This window comes from Dromiciops gliroides, chromosome 3, assembly GCF_019393635.1.
Source record: "Dromiciops gliroides isolate mDroGli1 chromosome 3, mDroGli1.pri, whole genome shotgun sequence".
Lineage (NCBI taxonomy): Eukaryota > Metazoa > Chordata > Mammalia > Microbiotheria > Microbiotheriidae > Dromiciops > Dromiciops gliroides.
In genome coordinates, this window is record NC_057863.1 from 663,251,953 (window position 1) to 663,277,023 (window position 25,071).

A 25,071-nucleotide genomic window follows, 5' to 3' on the forward strand; every position below is an offset into this window, starting at 1 on the left:
TTAGTGTAACTTCTGTCCTATTAGCAAATGTTATTCAATTGTGGGAATTGTGAGAAAACCTTATTGTATTTGAACCTAACCTTGCATGGCTGGGAAGCTAGACTACCCATGCCTATTGCTTAGAGACCCTTAACTAAAGACCAAGGTTAATATAAGAAGCTTGGTTAAATATAAAGATTAATGCAAGGATTTTTCTCACAATTATACATTGTAAGCAACCTATATATCTTACCGGAAACTGCCTTATACTGATCCAACATTTTATTGTTTCTATGTTTCTTTAATTGTTCACAGACAATTGGGGGTAAAGGAATTAGAACACTTTCTTTTCTGATTTCAGGGAATTGCACCTGTTCATTTTCCCCCTCCCAACTTGGAAAAGTCCCTAATCTTTCACTCAATTAGAAATAAGACCACTTAATATTGTATTTTTCTCTTTTAATTAATTGGCTGAATTCAATTAAGTCTGTTTCTGTTTTGGGGATCCAGGCCTATGCTGAAGATGTCTGATACCAATTTGTTAGGCAACTGGCATGCGTTGCTTAATAAGTCAAAATGCTCAGAAGCTCGAACCTTTGTTTCTTCAGTAATTTCATCTTTCACCCACCATACTACATTGTTTACATTCATAAGGTTTCTCTCCAGTATGGATTCCCTGATGTGCAGCAAGATGGGAGTTGTGTGTAAGTCTTCCCACATTGATTACATTCAAAATGTTGCTCTCTAGTGTGGACTGTTTTATGTCTAGCAAGATTGGAACTCTTTGTTAAACCATTTCTACAATGATCACATTAATAAAATTTCTTCTGAGTGTGGATTCTCTGATGTTTAACACTGGATCTGATTCTGAAAATCTTCCCACATTGATAACATTTATAAAGCTTCTCTCCAGTGTGGATTCTCTGATGGCCACTAAGACCAAAGCTCTTTGTGAAAGCCTTGCTACACTGATTACATTCATAAGTTTTCTCCTCAGTGTGGATATTCTTATGCACATCAAGACTGCAGATGGTTCTGAAAGCCTTTCCACATTGATTATATTCATAAGGTTTCTCTTCAGGTTTCTTGCCATTGTGGACACTCTTCTGTTAAATAAGCTAAGAGTGGTGACTAAAAGCTCTGTCACATTTATGACACTCATGAAATTTCTTTCCAGTGTGGATTCTCTAAGTGCAGCAAGCCTGGAGCTTTTTTTAAAGCCTTTCCACATTAATTACATTCATGAGATTTTTCTCCAGTGTGGGTCCTCTGATGTTTAGCAAGACTAGAGCGAATTCTGAAAGTCTTTCCACATTGTATACATTCAAAAGGTTTCTCTCCAGTGTGGATTTTCTGATGTGCAGCAAGATTGCCCCGTCGTGTAAAAGCTTTTCCACACTGGTTACACTGATAAGGTTTCTCTCCAGTGTGGATTGTTTGATGTACAGCAAGACTAGAGCTCTGTGTAAAAGCCTTTCCACATTGATTACATTCAAAAAGTTTCTCCTCACTGTGGATTCTCTGGTGTGCAGCAAGACGGGACTTCCGTGTGAAAGCCTTTCCACACTGATTACATTCAAAAGGTTTCTTTCCAGAGTGCATTCTTTGATGTACAGTAAGACTGGAGCTCTTTGTGAAAGCCTTTCCACATTGATTGCATTCATAAGGTTTTGCTCCAGTGTGGATTCTCTGATGGGCACTAAGATGAGAGCTCTCTGTGAAAGCCTTTCCACATTGATTACATTCATAAGGTTTCTCTCCAGTATGGATTCTCTGATGGGCACCAAGATGAGAACTCTCTCTGAAAGCCTTTCCGCACTGATTACATTCAAAAGGTTTCTCTCCAGTGTGGATTCTCCGATGTACTGTAAGACTGGAGCTTTGTGTAAAAGCCTTTCCACATTGATTACATTCAAAAAGTTTCTCCCCAGTGTGGATTCTCTGATGTAAAACAAGACGGGAGTTCCGTGTGAAAGCCTTTCCACACTGATTACATTCATAAGGTTTCTCTCCAGTGTGGATTTTCTCATGCTCAGTAAGACTGGAGCTATATCTGAAAGCTTTCCCACACTGATTACATTCATAAGGTTTCTCTCCAGTGTGCATTCTCTGATGTACACCAAGATTTGAACTCTTTGTGAAAGCCTTTCCACATTGATTACATTCATAAGGTTTCTCTCCAGTGTGGATTCTGTGATGTAAAGCAAGATTAGCTCTCTGTGTGAAAGCTTTTCCACATTGATTACATTTATACGTTTTCTCCCCAGTGTGGATTTTCCGACGTAAAGCTTTATCTGAAGCCTTTCCACACTGATTACATTCAAAGGGTTTCTTTCCAGTATGGATTCTCCGATGGGCTGCAAGATGGGAGTTCTTTCGGAAAGTCTTTCTACACTGTTCACATTCATAAGATTTCTCTCCATTGTGGAGTCTCTGATGTTTAGTAAGACTGGAGCTGTATCTGAAAGCCTTTGCACATTGATTACATTTATAGATTTTCTCCCTAGTGTGGATTCTCTGAAGTACAGCTCTATCTGCAGCCTTTCCACATTGATTAAATTCAAAAGATTTCTCTCCAGTGTGGATACTTTGATGGCAAATAAGGAGTGATCTATAGCAGAAAGCCTTCCCACATTCCTTACATTTATAAAACTTCTCTTCAATTTCTCTCCAATTGAAGTTACAGGGATTGTCAGTCAGGAATCTTTGCTGGCCAGATTCTTCCACAAAAATGTTCAGCTTTGTAGTAGTCTCACTCACTTCAAACCTGGTCTCTGCACCTGAAGAGAAGAATCATATATACACAGAAAGACACAACATAAATATGTTCATTTGTCTGATGGCAGAAAGTAAACTGATTTATATTTATATTTTATTATCTGTCAAAAAGAAAAACTTTCAAACTTTAAACAGGCAGAATTAATCTTTGGAAACACCATTTGGTCACATCCACCGGATGTTTATTTTAGAAAGAGCTTTAATACAACATTGGATCCTCACAACAAACCTGTTTCACATGCAGGCCCAGTATTATTACCCTCCACAACTCAGGCCGTGAGCTCATAATCTCTGAGTTACCTGAGCAACAACCTTGCATATGAGACTAGAACTCAAACCCTGGGACTGAGAATACAGTCAATAGTATTTGACAGCCTTTCTCTACTTCCATCTGCACTTTCTATCTTTTTTTCAAATACCTATTGTTGATTATACTTATAATTTGGTCAATCTCAGGTCATCTTCCTGCTATTCTGTACTGATTAGTTTGGATGCACTATCACATGGTCATTCTTGCTAAATTTCATATGCTGAGAAATAGGTTTACTCTTTTTAACTGTCACATAATAATTTTCAGTGTTACATCCAACTTTTCTTCTTTTCCATTTAGATCCAAAGATATTATGCTATTTGCTATACATGTACTAAATATTCATATTACATTGTTATCTATCATCTGTTGAAGCATAATGTAACATCCCTGGTCATCCCTTTGAATTTTATTTTCTCTGTTGCCAACCCTGATTTCTTTATTCCCTTAAGGAATAATAGATTCTGTTCTGGCACATCACTTTTTTGGGATAGCCATTATCCATTTTTTAAAAAAAATACATTGTCTCAAACTGTGTCTTGAGTCCAACATGCATGTGTGTATTTGAGCATGATAATAGCTTTGTGCAGTGATTCTAAACCATCATAATTAGGCATAAAATGATTTTGATGTTCATGCAGTGATTACATCAAACTCTGACCACTTCTAAGTAAGTACAACATATTGTTTTGGTTTCTCAACCTGTGTTCATATTGTTTCCACTCTGACATACAAGTATAAATCTACTGTGACTAGGATGCACATATCCTCATTTGCATTCTGTACACTGCACCAGAATAGTTGCTTCAATCCAAAATTACCTTGTAATCTCATCATATCAGTGCTGTAATCACCACATCAAGAAATTACAAATGTTTGCATTCTTTCAGTGAAGATGGCAGACACTTTGAAAAGCAAAATCATTAGGCATATGCATTACAAGCCATTGTGAACCATCAGGGACCATCACACACTTTTTATATATTGTCTCTTATTGCAGTGTTAACGGTACTTTCTAATTTTATGTCCTGTTTATGTTGTTATTCTTCTACCTAGAAAATTTTCTAAGGAACTGTTTGGCACCCAGGTCAGTCATTCCATAAAATTTCTGATAGTACAGCTAGTATGCCAGTGGTAGAAAGAAGAAAGTTAGGTCTGAAGAGTTCTTTCCTTATTATTTATTTATTTATTTATTTTAAAATTTTTTTACTGAGGCAATTGGGGTTAAGTGACTTGCCCAGGGTCACACAGCTAGTAAGTGTTAAGTGTCTGAGGCTGGATTTGAATTCAGGTCCTCCTGATTCCAGGGCCGGTGCTCTATCCACTGTGCCACCTAGCTGCCCCTCTTTCCTCATTTAAAGTTTATTTTACATATAAAATTAGTTTTAAAAATACCCAAAACAATATATGCAATTCAACTTCAACTACATTTATCATTTAATATGCTACTTGTCATTAGCCAATTAAAAAATAAAATTTTCATATAATAACTAAGTCATTTATTTTGCTTCCAAAAAATGAATTTCTATCTCTCCTCATAAGAATTTGTAAAATTCTCCAACCATTTTCTACTTCATCCACATGTGAGGGAACTTTTTCCACTATATTTTGGTTATAAGTCAAAATGTAGCCAGTTGTTATATAATGTAAGTTGACTGGTTCACAGACTTTCCCCTCACCACCTGCCACCTCCATGGCTCTGTGGTTCTTACAAATTGAGGGGCTTTAGTGCCTGGGACCCAACAGCCAAAGCAGCTTCAGTGCCTGTAGCATAGGACCCCTGGTGCTACCCTGAATGAGCTGAATTTACATAATGTAAATTTATGTAAAGCAAGGACTTTCTGTACATTTAGTAACACAGTGGATACAAGGGTGGGTCTAGCAATCTGGAAGAGCCAGGTTCAAATCCTGCCTCAGACAGTTACTAGCACTGTGACCCCAGGAAAGTCATTTAACCTCTGCCTCTGTTTCCTCAATTGTAAAATGAAGATAAATACAGTATCCATCTTCCAGATTTGTTATGAGGATCAAAAGAGGTAATCTTAGTAGAGCACTTAGCACAGGAGCTGGTGCATAGCAAGTAGTATATAAATGCTAGTTATAGTTGTCCTTTTTGTTGTTGTCATTATTATTATTAAATCATCTTGATGCAGAACCAAATGGAAGACTGAGTTTGTCAGGTATTGAACCAAATACTGCAACTTTTGTTCAGAGAAAAAAGTTCAACTCAGGAATTTATTTCATAGAGTATGTTATGTTCAACATTTTCAAGGTTGTAAGTTATTTGATTAAAAAATGCTATTTCTATTCAAAAAACAATCTGTAAAATAAACTGAAATTGAAATCTTGAAGGTAATATTAAACATGAGGTCTTATAGGATTCAAGAAGAAATTCTTATGGAAAGCTCCACAGTAAATTTCCATAATTTGAGGTAGAATAAAATTTTATATTTTATAATTACACAGTACTGAAAGCATTCATTTGGATCTTTGTGGAATAAAACTCATCCAAGTCATTAGAATAAGCACTTGATGTATAAATTTAAAACATTATGATGTGGGGCAGCTAGGTGGTACAGTGGATAGAGCACTGGCCCTGGATTCAGGAGGACCTGAGTTCAAATCTGGCCTCAGACACTTGATACTAGCTGTGTGACCCTGGGCAAGTCACTTAACCCCAACTGCCACACACACACACACACACACACCCAAAAAAAAACCAAAACACAACAACAAAAAACCCATTATGATGTGTAGAATAAATGATTAGGGTGGAGAGCTTCACAACTCACTTTATTTGTGTTTATGAAACAAGTTCTAATAACAAAAGGTTTGGGGAACTACTACTCTGGAGACATGGTTGTTCATTGCATTGATCAGTGTTACTTTAGTATAAACTCTTTTCTTGGTTCTGCTCATTTCTCCCTACATCAGTTAAGACAACTTTTCCCAGGTTTCTCTGACACTGTGCCTTTCATCACTTCCTATAGCTTCATAATCTTCCATTATATCCTTAGACCGTCATTTGTTCAGTCATTTCACAATATATGGGAACTGTCTGTTTCCAGATTTTGCAACAATTAAAAAAAAAGTCCTCATTTTGTGTTGTGTAAATGGAATTTTTTCTGTGATTACTTTAGTGGTCTAGTGGTTATCACTGGGTCAAAGGGCAGACAAGGGAGTGAGTTTAGGGGCATGGTCCCAAAAGGTGTTACTGAACGCCGTCCTTTCATTCTAATGCTTTGTGAATCCTTCTGCCAAGGCTCTCTCTTACACACAAAATGCTGTCTGCTTCTGTTTTCTAATGCATTCTCCTACCCTCCTCTGTTTTTGTGGGTGAATTCATCTCATGCGCATTTTGTTATGACAATTCATTATGTTTTCTCCCGGATGGCCTCTAACTTTTTTTCTTCTTTACTTCATCCTCATTTCTTTAAAAAAAAAATTAGGTAGGGGAAGAGAATGGGATCAACACTAGTAAGTGATCATTGAAATGGCTTGATCCCCACTGCTCATACCTCCTGTCTTCTATCCATCCCAGTTCCAGATGACTGGCTGCAACACTACATTAAAAGGAAGTTAACTTTTTTCTCTTCCCTACTTGAAACATCCTTTCTGGTGCAGCTATTTTCCACCATGAGGCAGCTGGGTGGCCCAATGGACAGAACATTATGCCTGGAATCAGGAAGACCTGAGTTCAAATCCAGACTGATACACTTTCTACCTGTATGACACAGGGTAAGTTACGTACTTCTCTTTGCCTCAGTTTCCTTATGTATAAAAGAATGATAAGAATAACACCTACCTCCCAGGATTATTGTGAGGATCAAATAATATTTGTACATCTCTTGGCATTTATATGACAATCACTCTGATACCCCCTATGCAAATGAATCAGTATTTATTCAGTTCATTGTGATTTTATAGGTATCTGTGATTGTATTAGTAAAGTAAGCAGAACAAGATTAAGTTTAAGTTAGTTCTGTAGGTTAATGCTGTTAGGATAAGACATGTAGATGATTAACCCGCCATGATGATTATATTAGTTATATTTATCAGCTACATTCTCATTGTTAGTTAGAAATGTAATACGAGAGGAATTGCTATGCCACCTCCCCATCCTCCACCCCGACTCTATAGCATGCTGTAACAAGGTTCATTTGCTGGTACAATAACCCCTTACCACTGTGATTCAATGCCATCCATTTCCTAGTGACCTTTGCTTCAAAACCACAACTTCCTTGGACCCTAGGATACTACTGGTCAAACACTAGGGTCTTAGGACTTGGAGATGTTGTTGAAAGGTTCTTATGACCTCTGGAAAGCTCCAGCTGAGATAATCTGGAGTGGATGACCTGTGGAAGGCCTCATGACCTGTGAAAGTCCTGTTGACAAAGTGGTTACGATTGATGGACATGCTCCTCAACTTTTCATAGTTTTCCCCGCTTCTTGTGTTAAAGAATCATGAAACTTATTACCTCATTCTATTTTCAGTGTGCTCTCAATCTGTACCAATACCGGTCACCCTCAAGTAGTAGGAGTCCCTGATCATGAGGAAGATCTTGGACCCAATTAGTTAGGGACTTTGGTACTCCCTAATAAATTGATTAATCATGCTTGGAGTTAGAAGTGACTTTTGTTATATTTTGGAATTTTCTGGCCAGGCCCTGGATAAATCTTAGTTCTTCTTCTTCTTTATTATGATTTTGACCATTTCCTCATCAACTTTCCCCTCCTTTGTAAACCGCTATTCTTCTCTCTCCTCTTCACTGATTTCCCTCTTGAACTTAATTCACTTCCACTCAAAAACACTCTCTTTCACCTGGCTCCGCTAAGAGGGAGCGTCATGATCCTTCTCAAACCATCTCCATGTCTGTGCACTAGGAGCTCCTGGACAGCAGGGACTCTCTTTTACCTTCCTTTGTATTCCAGGGCTTAGCGAAGTGCCTAGTACATAGAGGGTATTTATCAGTGTACACTGATAGAGTGACTGGGCCCAGGGCTGACGCTGACACCAGGGACCAGCGTCTACCTCATCCCCTGGGTTCCAGTCTTTCCCCTAGTCTTCCAATCCAGGTTTTGGCCTAAACTCTTATTTGCGGCTCTTTCTTATCCCTTATCACCTACAGGAAATTACCTCTGTCTGCTTCTGAACCTGATGGGACCTGACCAGACCAAACACTGGAGATCATGGAGACGTCTGAGGTCCTATGGGATGCCTGAGAGTCTCTACCTCCCAACTCCTTCACCTTGGGGTGTTCGCCTACAGATCTTGCCATTTAATTTCTGAGAATGGAGACAAAGATGGGGCCACAGAGATCAGGAAAGGAACCTTGAGTTGACAGCGTGTACAAGCTTCAGACTTTTATTAGGACTGTGGTTCCCACTGTAACCACAAGATGCTGCGTGGAGACGGAGAAAATCACGGACCTGGGCTGTGTGGCTCCATTATAAATCTAAGTTCCATCAGTCCAGCTGGGCCCACACTGGGCCAAGGCAATCTTCTGACACCCCCTGACTGACTGCCCATCCCACACACCACACAAGCCTTCCCACATCTTCCTGATCCTGCCCAATTCTCTCACTGGGTTTGCTTCCCCAGGACTCTCAGCTGAATGCCTGGCCTCAATTTTACTAAAAATAAACTGGACACTTATCAAGGGCTCTCTCCACTCCTCATCTCACATAAACCAGACGTCTTCTTTTCCTCCATTGCCCTGCTCTCCCATGAGTAGGTGGCCATTACGGTTTCCAAGGCAAATCCCAGTCTGTCTCATCTCCCAGCCAGCAAATTCCCTCCTGGGTCATCCTGCTTCTTTCAGGAATGCTCAGTCTCTTTCTACTGGCTCCCTAGTGCCAAAAATAAAACGTGTGCCCAATCCTGAAACAAAGCCTCACATGGCCCATTCATCCCCATTAGACATTGGCCGATATCCTTCCTTCTTTTCAGGGCCAAAGACCTAGACAGGGAGGTCAACCACTGGTGCTTCCAACTCCTTTCGTCATCTTCTCTTCAAACTCTCTGCATTCCAGATTTCTAATTCATTGCTCAACTGAGACTGCTCTCTGAAAAGTTACCAATAATCTCATTGCTAAATCCAATGATTTTTTTCTCAATCCTCATCCTTCTGGACCTCTCTGGAGCCTGTGACACAGTCAATCTTCCCCTTTCCTTCTCTAGGTTTTAGTGACAATACTTCTCCTGGTTTCCCTCTGACAAAGTTCAAAACTAAACTCGTTATCTTTCCCCCAACCCTCCTGTCTTCTCACTTTCTTTTTTGTTTTTGTTTTTTTTTGTGGGGTAATGGGGGTTAAGTGATTTGCCCAAGGTCACACAGCTAGTAAGTGTCAAGTGTCTGAGGCCGGATTTGAACTCAGGAACTCCCGAATCCAGGGCCATCCAGGGCCGGTGCTTTATCCACTGCGCCACCTAGCTGCCCCCGTCTTCTCACTTTCTTACTGCTTATCAGAAGCTTGTTAATTCTTATTCTCATGTCTTATCCAGGCCACCTCCCTCCAATCATCCATGTCACCCACTCCTCAGCATCTCTCAAACCCTCACATGCCCCCACATTCAACATTATGGGAAGGCCTGTTGATTCTTCTTTTTTAACATGTCTCCCATACATCCCCTTGTCTCCCATCATTGCCACTTTCTTGGATCAGGCTCCAATCACCTCCCACTGGCAGTATTATGAGAGCCTGCTGCTTGGCCTCCCCTCCTCAAGCCCTCCCCACTCAATCCTCCCTCCAGCTGTCAAATTCATCTTCCTAGAATGCTCTTGTCTTCATGTCACTGCCTACTCCATAAACTCCCTTGGCTCCCTGGCACCAGGATCAAATATAGCATCCTCTGCTTGGCCCTTAAAGCCCTTCATCATCTGCTCCTCACTCTCACCTGACGAGCCCTCCACATGTGTGATGATCAGTGGTATGGGCCTCCTCTTTGTTCCTTGAGCAGGACACTCCCTCTCTTGACTCCGTGTTCTCTCTGGCTGCCCCTCATGCTTGCTCTGACTTCCCTGAAGTCCCCCCTACAACATGCATTTTTTGATTTTTTTGGTTTTTTTTTGCAGGGCAATGAGGGTTAAGTGACTTTCCTAGGATCACACAGCTATTGTCAAGTGTTTGAGGCCAGATTTGAACTCAGGTCCTTCTGAGTCCAGGGCGAGTGCTTTATCCAATTTACCACCTAGTTGCCCCCCTACAACACCCATTTTACAATCATTCTCTAGTGCTCCTTAGCCTTAGTGCCTTCCCTCTCTTGCTGAGCTCCAATTGATGCTGGACACAGTGGGTTGTTCATAGTTGTTTGTATGTTGTCTACCCCACTAGACTGTGAAGTCTTTGAGAGCTGGGCTTGTCCACTGCCTTTCTCCGTATTCCTGGTGCTTAACATGGGGTCTGGAACAAAGGAGATACTTAAGAAATACTGACCAGAATAAAGCCCAGGAAAGAGGATGCCTGCAGCCCCTAGTAGGTGCTTTCAGGAAAGGACCATGCACCAAAACTTCAGACAGTGACTTCCTGTAGGATCATGGACTTATCACTGGAAGGAAACTGAAAGGCCAAGGACTCTGACCCCCTTGCCTGGAGTACAGAAGGAAACTGGGGCTCAGAGGGGCACTTCCTGGCCCAGGATCCCACTGCAGAAATGTGTCTAAAAACCAATTCCAAATACCACACACAGGCCTCTTGTGATAAGAGCCCTCCTACACCTGCTTCCATCTCACTCACCTGGACAGGAGCTCCTTGGGCCTTTTTGCTCTGCCATCCCTGGTGCTTCCCCTGGCTGAAAAGGGGAAATCAACTCTTTTCTAGGAACTGGAAGTCCTGTGAATATAGAATCAGGAAGGGATGAAGATAGAGAGAAGAATGCAATTTAGTCCTCTTTAAGGGAAAGGAGACAGGCGAGGAAAGACAGGATGGTTCCCAGGATGCCTCAAGGATGGTTCCCATGGCACTGACTGCTGGGATCTTTGGAGGGGGCAGAGATCTCGCAGGCCATTTGGAATCAGAAAACTCCATCCCTTTTTTTTTTTTTTCGGTGAGGCAATGGGGGTTAAGTGACTTGCCCAGGGTCACACAGCTAGTAAGTGTCAAGTGTCTGAGACCGGATTTGAACTCAGGTACTCCTGAATCCAGGACTGGTGCTTTACCACTGCACCATCTAGCTGCCCTCCATCCCTTTTCACCTCTTTCCTAAAAGGGCAGACACATTCCACAGCTTCTATTACTTGGACACCAGAGGCAGCCCTTACTTCAGAGTCAGAAAGAGAACATTAAACCAGTGTCAGGCGCACACTAGCTGTGCACCCCTGAGAAGGTTACGTGACCTCTGTTTGCCTCAGTTCTGTTGACTATGAGATGGAGATAATAATAGTACCCAACTTTCAGGGCCACGGTGAGGATCAAATGATCCCCGTTCAGAACATCGAAGGGGTATCTAGAAATGCTTATTCCATTCCCTTCCATTCTCACCATCTCGGCTGGAATCTGAGGGAAGAATGAAGAGGAATAAGGATGAACTTGCTATACCAGGCAGCATTAGAGGCAGTAAGTACAAATTGAGGCCTGTTAACAAGGAGAACGTTCTGAAGTCTAGAGCCATCCTAAAGATGAAGGGATTGCCTTGGAAGGCAGAAGGTTCCGTCTGTTTTCAAGGGAAAGCGGCCTAAGTGGTTTTCAGAGATTTCTAGACAAAATTCACATCCAACTGGAGGTTAGACTAAATAACGTCTGAGATTACATCTAAGTCGGAGATTTTACAACATAGCTTTGAATTTGATCTGAAGCTATGTAAAATAGGAAAGAGGCACATTTAGAAGTGACAAAGAAAAGTCCCAACGTCCCATCGTATAATTCATAGATGTCAGGATCCCCATGCCAAGACCGCCCCCTCTCACTCCTCTCTTTTTACTATTAGGGGTTACTCTGTTCTTCAGAGCTAAGGCCCAGCAAGCTGTGCCCTGAACTTGGCATAAGAACAATCCTTTGTGTTCACCCTCTAGATGAACTCTCCTGCAACTCAATCACAGAACTGGTGGTTCCTAAGCTCAGGCAAGCACCGGCAGGCCCAGATGTGGAGCCCTGCTATAAACGGACTTTTTGTAACTAGACAGCCTTGCCTCACTGTTGCTATTATGCCTCATTACTACTGCTACACTACACTGCTTGATTCTTTGTCTAGCCACAATGATACATATCGGTGTTTGGCCTCACTTCCTTGGATCTCCTCCTAGAAGAGACCCTAGCACTCATGTTTAGTTTCCCTCTTCAAAGGGAATAAGCAAGGCTTTTTACCTATAACCTCTGTGACTCCGGGTGACCAGGCAGCAGGAGGACCCTGTGGAGAGACAAGCACTTTTGTCTTTTGAATAGCTGACAAATCCTCAAACCTGGCACACTAAAGAGGAAATGAAAACATTCCTTTGATGGAAGATTCGGTTATCAGATAAATGGTCCTTACCCAGGGAAAGCAGGTTCTGGGCATTCTCCAGCATGACCTCCTTGTACAGCTCCTTCTGAGAATGGTCCAAGAGGCGCCACTCCTCCTGGGTGAAATCCACAGCCACATCCTTGAAAGTCACCCACTCCTAAACCATTGAAAGTCACATGACTTAGAGCTGAAGGAGCCTCCAGAATTCATCTAGTTCAACCCTCATCAACTTCGAGGAGGAAACTGAAGCACAGAATAAATTTATTCCAAACTCCTATCACCTTTAAGGATATCAGAGCCAACCCTTGAAACCACAGTCATTAAGAGGCCGATGGAATGTTGTATATTGGAAGGGAGAATCATGCTGGAATAATCAAAGTTAGAGAAGTGTGTTCCTATGAAATCAGGAGGAAGGTATGTGCCCTATCAGTGAGGTATGAGAGTCTGCGGAGGAAAAGAAGAGAAGTTGATGTGAAATTCCTCCTCATTGGAAGTGTCATTAAGTGAAATGGTAAGAAAATTCTCTGAAGAATTTGTGAGAAACTGGCAAGTTCTGTGTATTTTGGGGGTGGCGAGAAATGACCAGTTATCACTGAGAAAAGAACAGAAGAAAAGGCATTATCTATGTAACTTCCTAAAAAGCTGAAAGTCTTATCTGGATGAAAGCACTTGGGAGATTCTTAACAAATAATAATCACAACTTGGACTGAGCTCAGTGTCCACATTGGCTGATGATGGTCAGGTGTGGAGATGGACTGCACTCACCTGGGGGGGTGGTCTCTGGGTGCCAGGGGCCATTCTCTCTGGCTCCAGGCTCTCTGCTTGGGCCAAACCTTGATCCTCTGCAGGCTGATCTGTGAAAAAAGAAGGATCACTGATCTCTTCCAAGGCAGGAGGCTGGCCCAAAGGGATTTAAAGAGGGTGAAATCCAAAGGGGTTACCAAGTCCCTGCCCCTAACCTCAGGGGACAGACTCCAACCAAAAGAGGAGGTCAGCAGGTAGTGTCAGGCTAGGAAAAAAGGTCTGAAGATGAAGACAATTTTCCACCCTCACTTATTTCTTCCCTTCTGTTACCCCCTCCTTCCCCCAGCCTCCTAGAGAGACCCAAAAAGCAGAAGGGCTTGGGATCCCAGATGAGATGAGACCAATCAGAGCTTCAGTGATTCCAGAATCAGAGCTCTCCCTCCATCTGATGCTATTTATGCGTGAGATATGAAGGTCGGGCAACTGTGACCCAATGGTAAAGCTGAAGATGGCACCCCAAGACTTTGGGATGTCATGGAGAGCCTCAAAAAATAGCAGGGATAGGGAGCAAACTTGGGAGCCAAGCCTGGTTGGGAGGTCAGCTCCTGGCCTACCTGGACACTCACCAAGAGGTCAGATGGGAAAGATAAAGCCCAATACAAAGGGCAGCCAGCAGGATCTGAGGGCAATGAGGAGTCCTTACACAGACCTACCTGGGATTTACATGTTTAGAGAGCTGACTTCCAAATGGCAGAGAGTGCTTGGTTCTGAGGAAAGGCAAAGAGCTCTCAGCTCCAAGAGAAGGCAGAGAGATCTCAGTTTCTAAAGGCAGAGAGATATCTCAGCTCCAAAAAAAAAGGCATAAAAATCTCAGCTCTAAGGGTTCCTGTTTTGAGCCAGCCTGCTCTGCATGGGTGCTTCAAGGTTCAACTAAAATCCCATCATCTGCAAGAGGCCTTTCTTGATGTACCTTCTGTGTTTGACTTCCTGCAATTTATCATATATATATATATATATATATATATATATATATATATATATATATATATATATATATATACACACACACACACATGTATATACTCACATATACATATAAATGTATGTATATATACATATGCATATGCGTGTGTATGTGTATATACTTATATGTAGGTAACAAACATTTATTAAATGTCTATGTGCCAGGCACAACTGCTTTACAAATATTATCTCATCTGACCCTAACAATAACTCTGTCACGTAGGATCTAGGGTCATCATTTTACAGGAGAGAAAACTAAGACCAAATCTCTAAGAAGAGTCTGAGGCCAGATTTGAACTCGGGTTTTCCTGCCTCCAGGTTCGGAGCTCTATCCACTATACATCCTAGCTTATGATTATGTATATATGTATGTAGTTATTTGCATATTGTCTTCTGTTCTCTTTTTCCATTCTTGGAATCCCAAGAGTCAGTGAGTTGCTTGGTCCATTACATTGCTTGTTGAATTAACATCAGCGAGTCCCCTGATCATGGGGATTGGAGCCATTCTCTTATTTTCTGCATTCCAAGATCTGACATAATCAACTATTCAAGAAATGGATCTCATTCTGAATCAAGGCTGGGGTCTGTTGAGACTAAGTTGGCTCAAATGGATAACTACAAAACACATATTCTAAGTGGAATTTTAGAATTTTCATAAACCACTTCACTACTTTTTTCAGAAACTTCCTTCCCAGGCTGACAAGATTTTATGATCAAAGAGAAGGTCTCAAGACAACTGGTAAGTCTCCAAAGAACTTCCCACATATGTTGAATTTACAAGGTCTTTTGCACTTCTCCCAAAGTTATTTATAATTAGTTGCATACATAACAGTTTTTAAACATTGATAAACATTCTCTAACAGTCTAATTCAGCATTTCAAAACACAGGTTAAAAGAAGTTAATTTCTTAATGATTCAATTGGATCAATCTCTAGCAATTATTTTTCAAATGGACAGTATTTCTTATACAATGGTTTCTCAAAAACCACAAGAAAAATTAGAAGCATAATAATAATAATATAAACAATGTTACGCATTTAAAACAAATCTTAATGCTTTGACAAAACAGACTTGAAACAAAACTTATTGCCAATCAAACAACATCAATTCAGTTGAATACATTTCTGAATTATCTTACATGGAAAATCACTACATCCATTTATCAATTTGACACTCTAGACTGATTGCTTAGATACACCAGTATAATTTTGATCCAGTGATGCTTCTAATTCTTGTCCTTGTCATTCCTAAACATCGTGCTTTAATGTCAAATTTTAAGTATATTTTGCATTAAGGTATGACCCATCTATAGAGGGTCAAACATCACAATTATCCTAAAAGGAGAACACATATGACTTTAAATGAGACCACATTATAATTTAGTTTAGGACAAACTCAGTCCCATCAGAACTGGTTTTACATTTACAAATGTTATCATACAGAATCTCAATTTTTCAAAGAGTCATTTGCTGCCAGGAGTTCAAATTATAGGGCCCACCACTTTGGGTCAGTCTACTGCCAAATTTTATTAAAGCAGTCTGTCTTTCTGTTCAGATGGGAGAGAGTCTGAGTCCCAGAGCAGGATGAAAGAGAAAGTGAGAGGTGGGATACAGGTGAGGGAGGAGAAGCTCTAAGGGATGACCAGCCTGCTGGGTGATGAGGAATTTGAGCCCTATGCTGGAAGTTGGCGGACTAACAGAAGGCCAAGGCAGAAGAGGGGTCATTTCCATGGCCGTGACATTGCAACTGATGGAGGCCAGGGAATAGGGGCTGAGAGGAAGGCTGAGGCCTGAGTTCCTGACCCTGAGTGTGGAGTAAGAACATGATTCTGGGGCCTCAGGCCACAGGCAGAAAGGGCCTCTTGAGCCCTCTGAGAAATGGCTTGGCCCACTGAGGCTCCTACAGCCTCTTCTGCTTCCCACATGGGCCACCCTTCTAGGCCAGCTCCTTAGAATACTCCTCCGGGCAGACCTGCTGCTGGAAGCAGCAGCCCTTTCAGTTGAGATCACTGTCTCCTAGAAATCCTGTGCTTGCAGGTCTCAGGTAGGTCTGAGCCAGGCAGTCAGAGAGGTTAGATGGCCTCCCTGTGCTCTCACTGACTGACCTTCTAAGAACAAGAAGTGGTCTTTGTGCCACTTTCATGCCATGCTTCCTGCTGCTCTCAGCTCTCTAGCTCTCATCCAACCCTGCCCTCCTGATTGGAGAGTCCTTCTCAAGCAGCCCAACCCTTAACCCCCGACTGCTGCTTTCTACCCATCTTTATGCCCACATTCTAATCTTGTTCATTCTTTAACTCTGGCAATCTAAATTTGCATTTAGATTCCTTAACAGTTATTGCTGGGGCTTTCATGTAGCACGTGGATAATGGTTGTCAAGTGAATTTTTGAAAAAAGATCTGACTCCATTTAATGCTATATTGGCTGTTCTTATATTAATATACTCAATGTTCCCCTTCAGTACCTCCCTTCCCAATTGCTTTAAAAAAACTCAAGTGGGGGGCAGCTAGGTGGTGCAGTGGATAAGGCACCGACCCTGGATTTAGGAGTACCTGAGTTCAAATCTGGCCTCAGACACTTGACACTTACTAGCTGTGTGACCCTGGGCAAGTTACTTAACCCCCATTGCCCCGCAAAACAAAACAAAACAAAACAAAACAAAACTTCAAGTGACTCACTGTCCTGTTATTTTGTCTAATAACGCACAAAGAGGTTAGCAAATGTTGATCAAGCAAATGCTATTTTCTTTGGGCTGGCATAAGTAGCTACGTTAAAGACCTTTTTAACAGACCTTTCTAAACCTAACCCTAAATTCACATCCTCTCTCTTTTATGTTCCCTAACCTGATCTTACCCCAAACTTCTTTGTAAGCCTGCCTACAAGACCTAACTGATCCTATGCAAACTCTATGTCATGTAGTTCAGGAAGAGATTTTTTTTTTGTCATCTGTGGAATTGTGAAACACACATGTCCATTATCTACTGACAGTGTGTCACATTGTTGAGTGGATAAAGCACTAAGGACCTGTCTGCAACCTGTATGAAGAAAATTACTTTTAATGCTGTATCATTTGATTATTAATTTGTAGTATTCCCTTTTCTATTAAAAAGGTCTCCCAGTATATTTTCATTGAGGAATCTATTCTCAGCCCCCAAGACATCTATCTGTGGTAATTAGTGCTGTGGCTAACAAAGATCTGGAAAATTCATGAAACGTGGTATATATAGTATCAGAAAATGTTGACTTTGTCATTTAATATTAATAGCATTTATGTAGCCCTTAAAGTGTTTTTTTTTGGGGGTGGGGTGGGGCAATGAGGGTTAAGTGACTTGCCCAGGGTCACAGAGCCAGTAAGTGTCAAGTGTCTGAGGCTGGATTTGAACTCAGGTACTCCTGAATGCAGGGCCTGTGTTTTATCCACTGTGCTACCTAGCTTCCCCTCCTTAAAGGTTTTATGAAAAGAGAGGTCACTGGTAAATTTGGTGGGAGGAATTTCAGCCACACATAGGATCAAGAAGTCACATGGGAAAAAAAACAAAAAAACAAAAATAGGGGCAGCTAGATGGCGCAGCGGATAGAGCACCGGCCCTGGAGTCAGGAGTACCTGAGTTCAAATCCGGCCTCAGACACTTAACACTTACTAGCTGTGTGACCCTGGGCAAGTCACTTAACCCCAATTGCCACACAAAAAAACAAAAAAACAAAGAAGTCACATGGGAAGGTGCTGCAAAAGGAGCTGGGGTCAGCCAATAAGGGGAGACAGTAAAGCCCTGCTTGTGCCCTTCCCTTCCCGAGTCTCTGCAATCCTCCTGATGTTGACTTCTCCTGAACCACTGGCTTAGGAAAGCCTCAGGCCCTAAGCATTACTTTAATTTCCACTCTCAGGAGATTTCTCCCATCCAACCTGACTTGTCCATTCACTGTTTTGGCTTCGTTTGTCACCTCAAACATTTCCATTCCCTCTCCACTTCAGCTTAAGAGCAAATCCACTCTGATCCTGTTCATAGCCGATGTGTGTGTGTCCATCTAGGCCCTGGGGACCCACTCCCCAGCCTGTAGTTTTCCTAACAAAAGGATCCCTCCACACCCACTGAAAAGAGCCAAATGAATACTGCCTCAAGTCCCTACCATACTGATACGATAATTTATTTTATGCTGTATTGATTTTTCTTTTCTTTTTTTTTTGCGGGGCAATGGGGGGTAAGTGACTTGCCCAGGGTCACACAGCTAGTAAGTGTCAAGTGTCTGAGGCTGGATTTGAACTCAGGTACTCCTGAATCCAGGGCCAGTTCTTTATCCACTGCGCCACCTAGCCGCCCCAATGCTGTATTGATTTTGATAATTGAGTCTGCATCTAACACATTTATCTATGTCCTTGAGTTGAGCTCAGGAATTTATCTTTCCCTCTGAGTTATAATTATAATTATAAGTTATAATTAGTTATAATTAAAGGAGGGAAAAAAAAAACTACACCTGTTATCTATCATATAATTAGCTCCTGGGAAAATTCCAGGACATTGATTTGCTATCTCTTATGACCTAGAAGATGACCTGGTATATTTCCATAAGACATATGGTCCATCCCTGCCGGTCCTTGTACAATTAAGTAGGGTCTTATTTCCCTTCCAAGTTCTAGGGAGTCTGCTATCAATAGCCTCAGGATACAGATGGGTTCCATAAAACAATGGAGACAATATTAAAACAATGAACATTCCTTAGTTGTGAGAGAGAGGTGTGATTAGTCTCACCTGAAGGCCAACCCACCTTTCTCAGTATAGCCAATTGCAATGTTCCAGGACTACCAAGACCCTTCTATCTCATTTGTCAATACAGAGGGTCTTTTCCTGACTGGGGTTTCTGGCTTTGTTGAGGTGGCTACTGTAACTTGCATTGTTAATAGTTATGGAAATCACTATTAGTAAACTGATCTTGCTTGGAACTACCTCCAAGTTTAGTTCAGTTTCTTTCTTTTTTTTGTGTGTGGGGGCAATGAGGGTTAAGTGACTTGCCCAAGGTCACACAGCTAGTAAGTGTAAAGTGTCTGAGGTCGGATTTGAACTCAGGACCTCTTGAATCTAGGGCCGGTGCTTTATCCACTGCACCACTTAGCTGCCCCCTCAGTTTCAAATGTGAATGTGACAGTCTCCTTTGGAAGTTAAGCTCCAGGAGCATAGGGAATATCTTTAATTTTGTTTTGTATCGCTGGGTATTTCTATCTTCCTTAGCACTGAGTCAGAAGCACTTCAGAGATTTCCATAAAAAAAACCAAGAGATTCGGGGGCAGCTTAGGTGGTGCAGTGGATAGAGCACTGGCCCTGGAGTCAGGAGGACCTGAGTTCAAATCCAGCCTCAGACACTTACTAGCTGTCACTTAACCCGCATTGCCCAACCAAAAAACCCCCCCCAAAACCCAGAAAAACCCCAGAGATTCAAACTCAATTCCATAATAAATAACCACTGGATTCCTCATCCCCTTCCTGGATACCTCTTACCCCACTGGAAACTGAACTGGATACCTCTTACCCCAAAGTTCCAACCTAACCACACCCAGGCCTTGCAGTGTGCATCCTGAAATGGTGGTTCTGTAGGCAAGGAGCGTCCCGTCATCTTAAATCAATTCCTTTCCCATTCCATATATCAAAGTAGCTCTCATGGAATCCTGGCTTCCCCTGCCCACAGCCTCCTAGCTACTGTCTTCAGTGCTGGATACATCTTCACTTGTTCTCCCCATCTCACTAGTCAAGTCAAAGTCAAGACAGGGGAGCTGGACTACTCCTCTCTTCCCAGGTTCTCCCCCTTCCTCCATTGCTCAATAATAACATGAATTTTCAGTATATGTACAGGAAATGGCACAATATCTGGGGAACTGAATAGAAAAGAAGAAAAGGTTGGCACAACACTGAAGAATGACTCCAGGACAACTGAAGGGACAAACCTATTTCTCAGTTTAACATGTGAAATTTATGAAGAATTACAAGGAGATAGTGCATGAAAAGAAGTCAGTATAGAACAGCAAGAAATGGGCCTGAGATTGGCAAAATTAAAAGGACAAAACCATAAAAGAATCTGAAGAAATGAAGGTGCAATGGAGAAAGACCACCCCCAGAGGGTTTGAATCCTAGTCTCAGCTGCATATCTCCCTCATCCTCAAATACCCCAACTTGATACATGCATCCAGACTTTTGATCATCCCATCTCTCCTGCCTTTTGTGGCTAAAGACCTTGAGAAGACTGTCTAAGATAACTCTGTCCACTTGCTCTCCATAATCTGGCTTCTGATCTCACCATTCCACCAAATCTGTTCTCTCCAAAGAGACCAATGATCTATATACAATGGCTTTTTCTCAAGCATCCTCCTCCTTGAACTTTCTGCAGGCTCTGCCACTGTCGATCATTCTCCTCGAGACTCTTCTCTCCAGTTTCTCTGCACACTACTCTCATTTCTCCTCTTTTATATCTGACAGACACTTCTCAGATTCCTTTGGTGGATCTTCATCTAGGTCAATGCCACTATGAGGACCTTATCGGGCTCTGTGCCGGATCCTCTTATTTTGTCCATCTTTATGATTTCTGAAGAGGGCCTAGGACAGAGCCTTGGCTAAGCCATGGTGAACAGGCTGACCTATGTGAAGATCAGCAAAGGACACTGAGATGGAGAGGTCATATGGGAAGGGGGAGAGCAGTGCCACAAAATACTAGAGAGAAAAGGATACGGAAGAAGTGAGAGACATCATCAAAGGCTACAGAGCAGCCAAGAATGATGAGGACACCATTGGATTTGGCCATTACAAGATCACTGGTATATTGGCAGAAAGAACTTTCAGGTGAATGATGAGGGCTGTAGCCAGTTGGAAGAGTTAAAACAAGAGGGGCAGCTAGGTGGAGCAGTGGATAGAGCACCGGCCAGAAACGGGATCAGGTGAAAGATGTGGACTGAATGAAACTCCTAGTTGGAGAGGCTGCTGGTAAAGGTGGGAGAGGCAGAATCTGGAGGTGGGCATCAAGCTGGGCCTGGGGGGGAATGTGTTGGCATTTCTTTTGTGTCCAAGATCTGAGCTAGTGACAAGATGGGGGTGATGGGCACCCCTCAGCCGCCTCCTGCCCATCCTCATGGTGGCTGCTTCTGCCATTGGTGAGCACTGACCTGAACGTGCAATTGGGGAGGGGTCCAGACCAGCCATCCTCCATTCCCTGACTCCACTGTCCGGCCTCAGCTGCCTCCTGACTCCAGCCCTGCTGGCCCATTCTTTCATTCTGGGGAAGGGTCCAGGCTAGCCCTCCCTCACTCCCCAGACAGAGCCACCCAGGCCTTACAAGGGCCCTTCCTTGTCCTCCTCTTTCCAACTGTCCTTTGAGGTGCTCCCCCCACCCCCAGAATGTTATATTCCTCCAGGACAGAGACTATTTCTTTTTTTCCGTTGTTTTTTTGGTGAGGTTCAAGTGACTTGCCCAAGGTCACACAGCTAGTAAGTGTCAAGTGTCTGAGGCTACATTTGAACTCAGGTCCTCCTGACTCCAGGGCTCCTGGAGCTTTATCCACTGCAGAGACTATTTCTTTTGGTTGGCATATGCATCCCTAGTGTTCAGCCCCGTGATGGGCACACAGCAAGCACTTAATAAATGCTCAGGGACTGAGATCCACGTCACTCCCTTTTGCCCTCCCTAGTGGAGATCTGCACCAGGACCAAAGCCTCTGTCCCCAAGGCACAAAGATAAGGGTCCTAATGATGTCATCCTGAGTACCCTTCTCTGCTCCCAGACTGCAGCTGGGGTTCTGGGGAACTCTTTCCCCACTGGCCTCTTCATCTTCATGTGCCCACTGGGCAAGGCGGAGGCCCATAGCCCAGGGTGTCCCCCAGCCGGCCTGGGGGTGCTCCTCTCCAAGGGTCTTCCTGAGACAAAGGTACCTTTAGGCCTCAAGAACCTCCTGTCCTCCCCCCTCCCAGAGAGGTTGGGCCCTTCCCCTCAGCCTGCGCCCGCATGTCTGCAGACACTGGAGCCTTTCTGAATCCTTCTAGGGATTCGGAGGAAGGCCCCATGGTCTTGAACCCAGTCTTGCTAGGGCCTCAGGGGCTGGCCCACCGTGAATGTGGAAGAAGTGTTAGTGAAGAAATATTCAATTAGCAAAGCTGGTCCCCTGCTTGGGGTCCTAGAAGAGCCTTGCTGCCCAGCCCAGCTGAGGACCGAGAGGAAAATGAGGCAGAGAAGTGACTTGCCCAGGGTCACCCAGCTAGGAAATATCTGAGCTAGGTTTGAACTCATCCTGACTAGGCAGGACTTCCAGGGCCCTGTGACATCCCACAACAACACCATGCCAGGCTTGGGGCTTCTCTTCCCCCCTCTCACGATGAAGAAAGCTAGGAGCTGGGGGGGGGTTTGGTTTGGTTTCTTGGGGCACGATAGGGGAGAGGGAAGGGGGCAGTCACCCCACGGGGCAGCCCAGCCCCTTCCTCTGCCCACTCTGGGGGTCTGGCCCAGATGCTGGGCTTAGCCAGAGAAGGAAAGGGCCCCTCCCCTCAAGTGCTGCCTCCCACCCCGTGGGACACTAGCAGCCCCCTGTGAAACACAGGCGCACAAACACTAGACCCTACCCTGTCACGGCCCATCCACGCAGTGCGACCACTCGCAATCCGGACACGCAGGTCCGCGCATGCAGCACTAGCCCCGGCCCCTCCCGCCGTCAGGTACACTGGCACCACTGGCACGTGCAGTGACCCCGCAGCCACTCCCCAGCGCCCGCATCTGCACCCACGCACCTGCAATCCAGCCATCCCCCCCCAAACAGCCACGCGTGCACACGCCCCACGGTCACGCACACGTGCGCGCACCCCCAGACACCCCCGCCCTTCCCCCACGCTTCTCCGGGCACGCAGACTCGGACACCCACCCGGCCTCCCCCGCCACACGCATTCGCACCCGGGCACGCCGGCGCTTGTCCCACCCCCTCTCCTTTGCACACGCACGCTGACACCCACGCACACGCAATTCCACACTGACGCCAGCAAAGGCTGGTAAGGACACTCCCACGCTCACTAACCCAAGCGGGGTCCGCGAGTCTTCGGGCGCCCCCAGGGGTGGGGTAAGGAGGAGGAGGAGGGGCTCCTCGGCCCCTCTGAGAGCCTAGGACGCGCCTGCGCACTGACTCCCTCGCACTCCGCTCCCCCGCCCACACTCACCCGCAGGGACCCAAGAACAAAGAGCTGTTCAAGCGTTAAAGTTCTCTTGGGGAAGCTGCGCCTGCGCACCTCAAGATTCCCAGCATGCCCCGGGGCTCCGCTAGGGCCACAGGAGGAAGCGCTGAGGTGTGAGGGACGTCACCGTGAGGCATTCTGGGAAATGGAGTCCCGTCCAGATCTGGCGACCACGTGCCTCGCCTTGAGGCTCATTCCTTTAAGAAAGCGCTAAGCGCTCCCCCGAGGGCCCAGGGGTGCTGCCCCACCTGCCGCATAAACGCCAGCTGTCCTGGCACCGGCACTGGCGCCTCCCGGCCTCCTACACTTGCGATCCATCAGCCCTGCTCTGTTCTGGCCTCACACCTGATGCGCCCGAGGCACGCCCCCCTCCTCCTCCTGCACACCCAGGCCGACCCCGTGCGGGCTCTCCTCCTGTCTCACGTCACCACATCACCATGGCAACAGCTGCCTGCCCCTAGGCTCTCCTCGGTGCCAGCCCAAACTCCATCCAGTCCGTCCTGGTCAGGGGAAGTTCTTAAAGCGAGCCCCGCGCCCGCTCTTTCCCCGCACCAGGTGCAGTGTCCCAGGGGCCTCAGCTCTCCAGGCCTTGACTCCTGGCTGCTGGGGCTTGTCCTCTGAGTCCACCGTGGGCTCTCTTCTCTGCTGCCAGAGGTCCTTCTCCTTGGGGCTGCTGAACTGCCTCTCTAGGCTGGCTCTGGCTCTCGATGGCGTAGGTGTGTGGAGCCTTTTCCTGACTGTGGTGTTTCTGGCTGTGCTTCACATCACTGAGTCTACATGGCCCAGGATGGGAGAGGACAGAGGGACCCCATCTTCCCTGGTAAGAGCTGTTTATTGGCAGGGATCTGCATCTTTCTGCACCTCTGGTCCCAGCAGCTGGATGGCTGGGCATTCTCCCCACTTGTCCACACCTCTGACTATTTCAGAGCCTCCAGGGTTGTGTCCAATGTTTAGCCCAGCCAATGGTCAGCCTCATTCTAATTCCAGGAAAGTGTTCATACTTTGTAAAGGGAGCATCACCACCTTCTCATACCTGATTATAGCCTATGACTTTATACAGAGCTGGGGAGAGAAGGGGGACTTCAGCTCTACCCCTTACCCAACTAAGTGTAACATGTAGAGGATCAGTAATCACAGTCCCGGTGGTAAAACACTCACCATGGGGAAACCAGGAAAGGACAGCGGAGCTGAGCTTTGATGGACCTTGGGGTTCTGAGCAGGGGAGGTGAGGAAGGAATGCATTTAGTCAGGACTGACAGCTCATGCAAAAGCAGGGCACACAGGGGGCTGGCATGTCCTGTGTAGGGGTGGGGACAGACCAGTCTGCCTGGACCGTAGAGGACAGTAGCCAGTCTAGAAGGCCTGGCTGGAGTCCATCAGTGAAGGGTTATACCTACAAAGCAGAGAAAGGTGCTTGGACTTTAGGTGAGGGGGAAGATGGAGGGAGCGAAAGTGTCCATGCTGGAGCGTGGTGGATACAGCTGCCCAAAGAGTGAGGAAGGAGAGGGAACGTGTCTGGCCAGAGCCTTTCCTTAAAATGGACGTTCTGGGAGCAAGTGGCCCATGGGAGCACTGCCAAGGGGGAGTGTGACCTGGCTGAGAAGGCTGATG

At 44.6% G+C, this 25,071-nt stretch overlaps 1 protein-coding gene across 1 annotated transcript; it reads right to left on the minus strand.

The window, feature by feature from the left end:
* Positions 1–246: 246 nt before the first annotated feature.
* LOC122748416 (zinc finger protein 2 homolog) lies at positions 247–23,655 on the minus strand. Its single transcript, XM_043994054.1, has 6 exons — positions 23,588–23,655; positions 23,307–23,545; positions 13,272–13,360; positions 12,537–12,663; positions 10,805–10,900; positions 247–2,759 (listed from the first exon to the last, which is right to left on the minus strand). The coding sequence occupies exons 1-6, from the start codon at positions 23,653–23,655 to the stop codon at positions 1,210–1,212; spliced, it is 2,169 nt and encodes a 722-aa protein (XP_043849989.1). The 3' UTR covers positions 247–1,209.
* Positions 23,656–25,071: the final 1,416 nt, after the last annotated feature.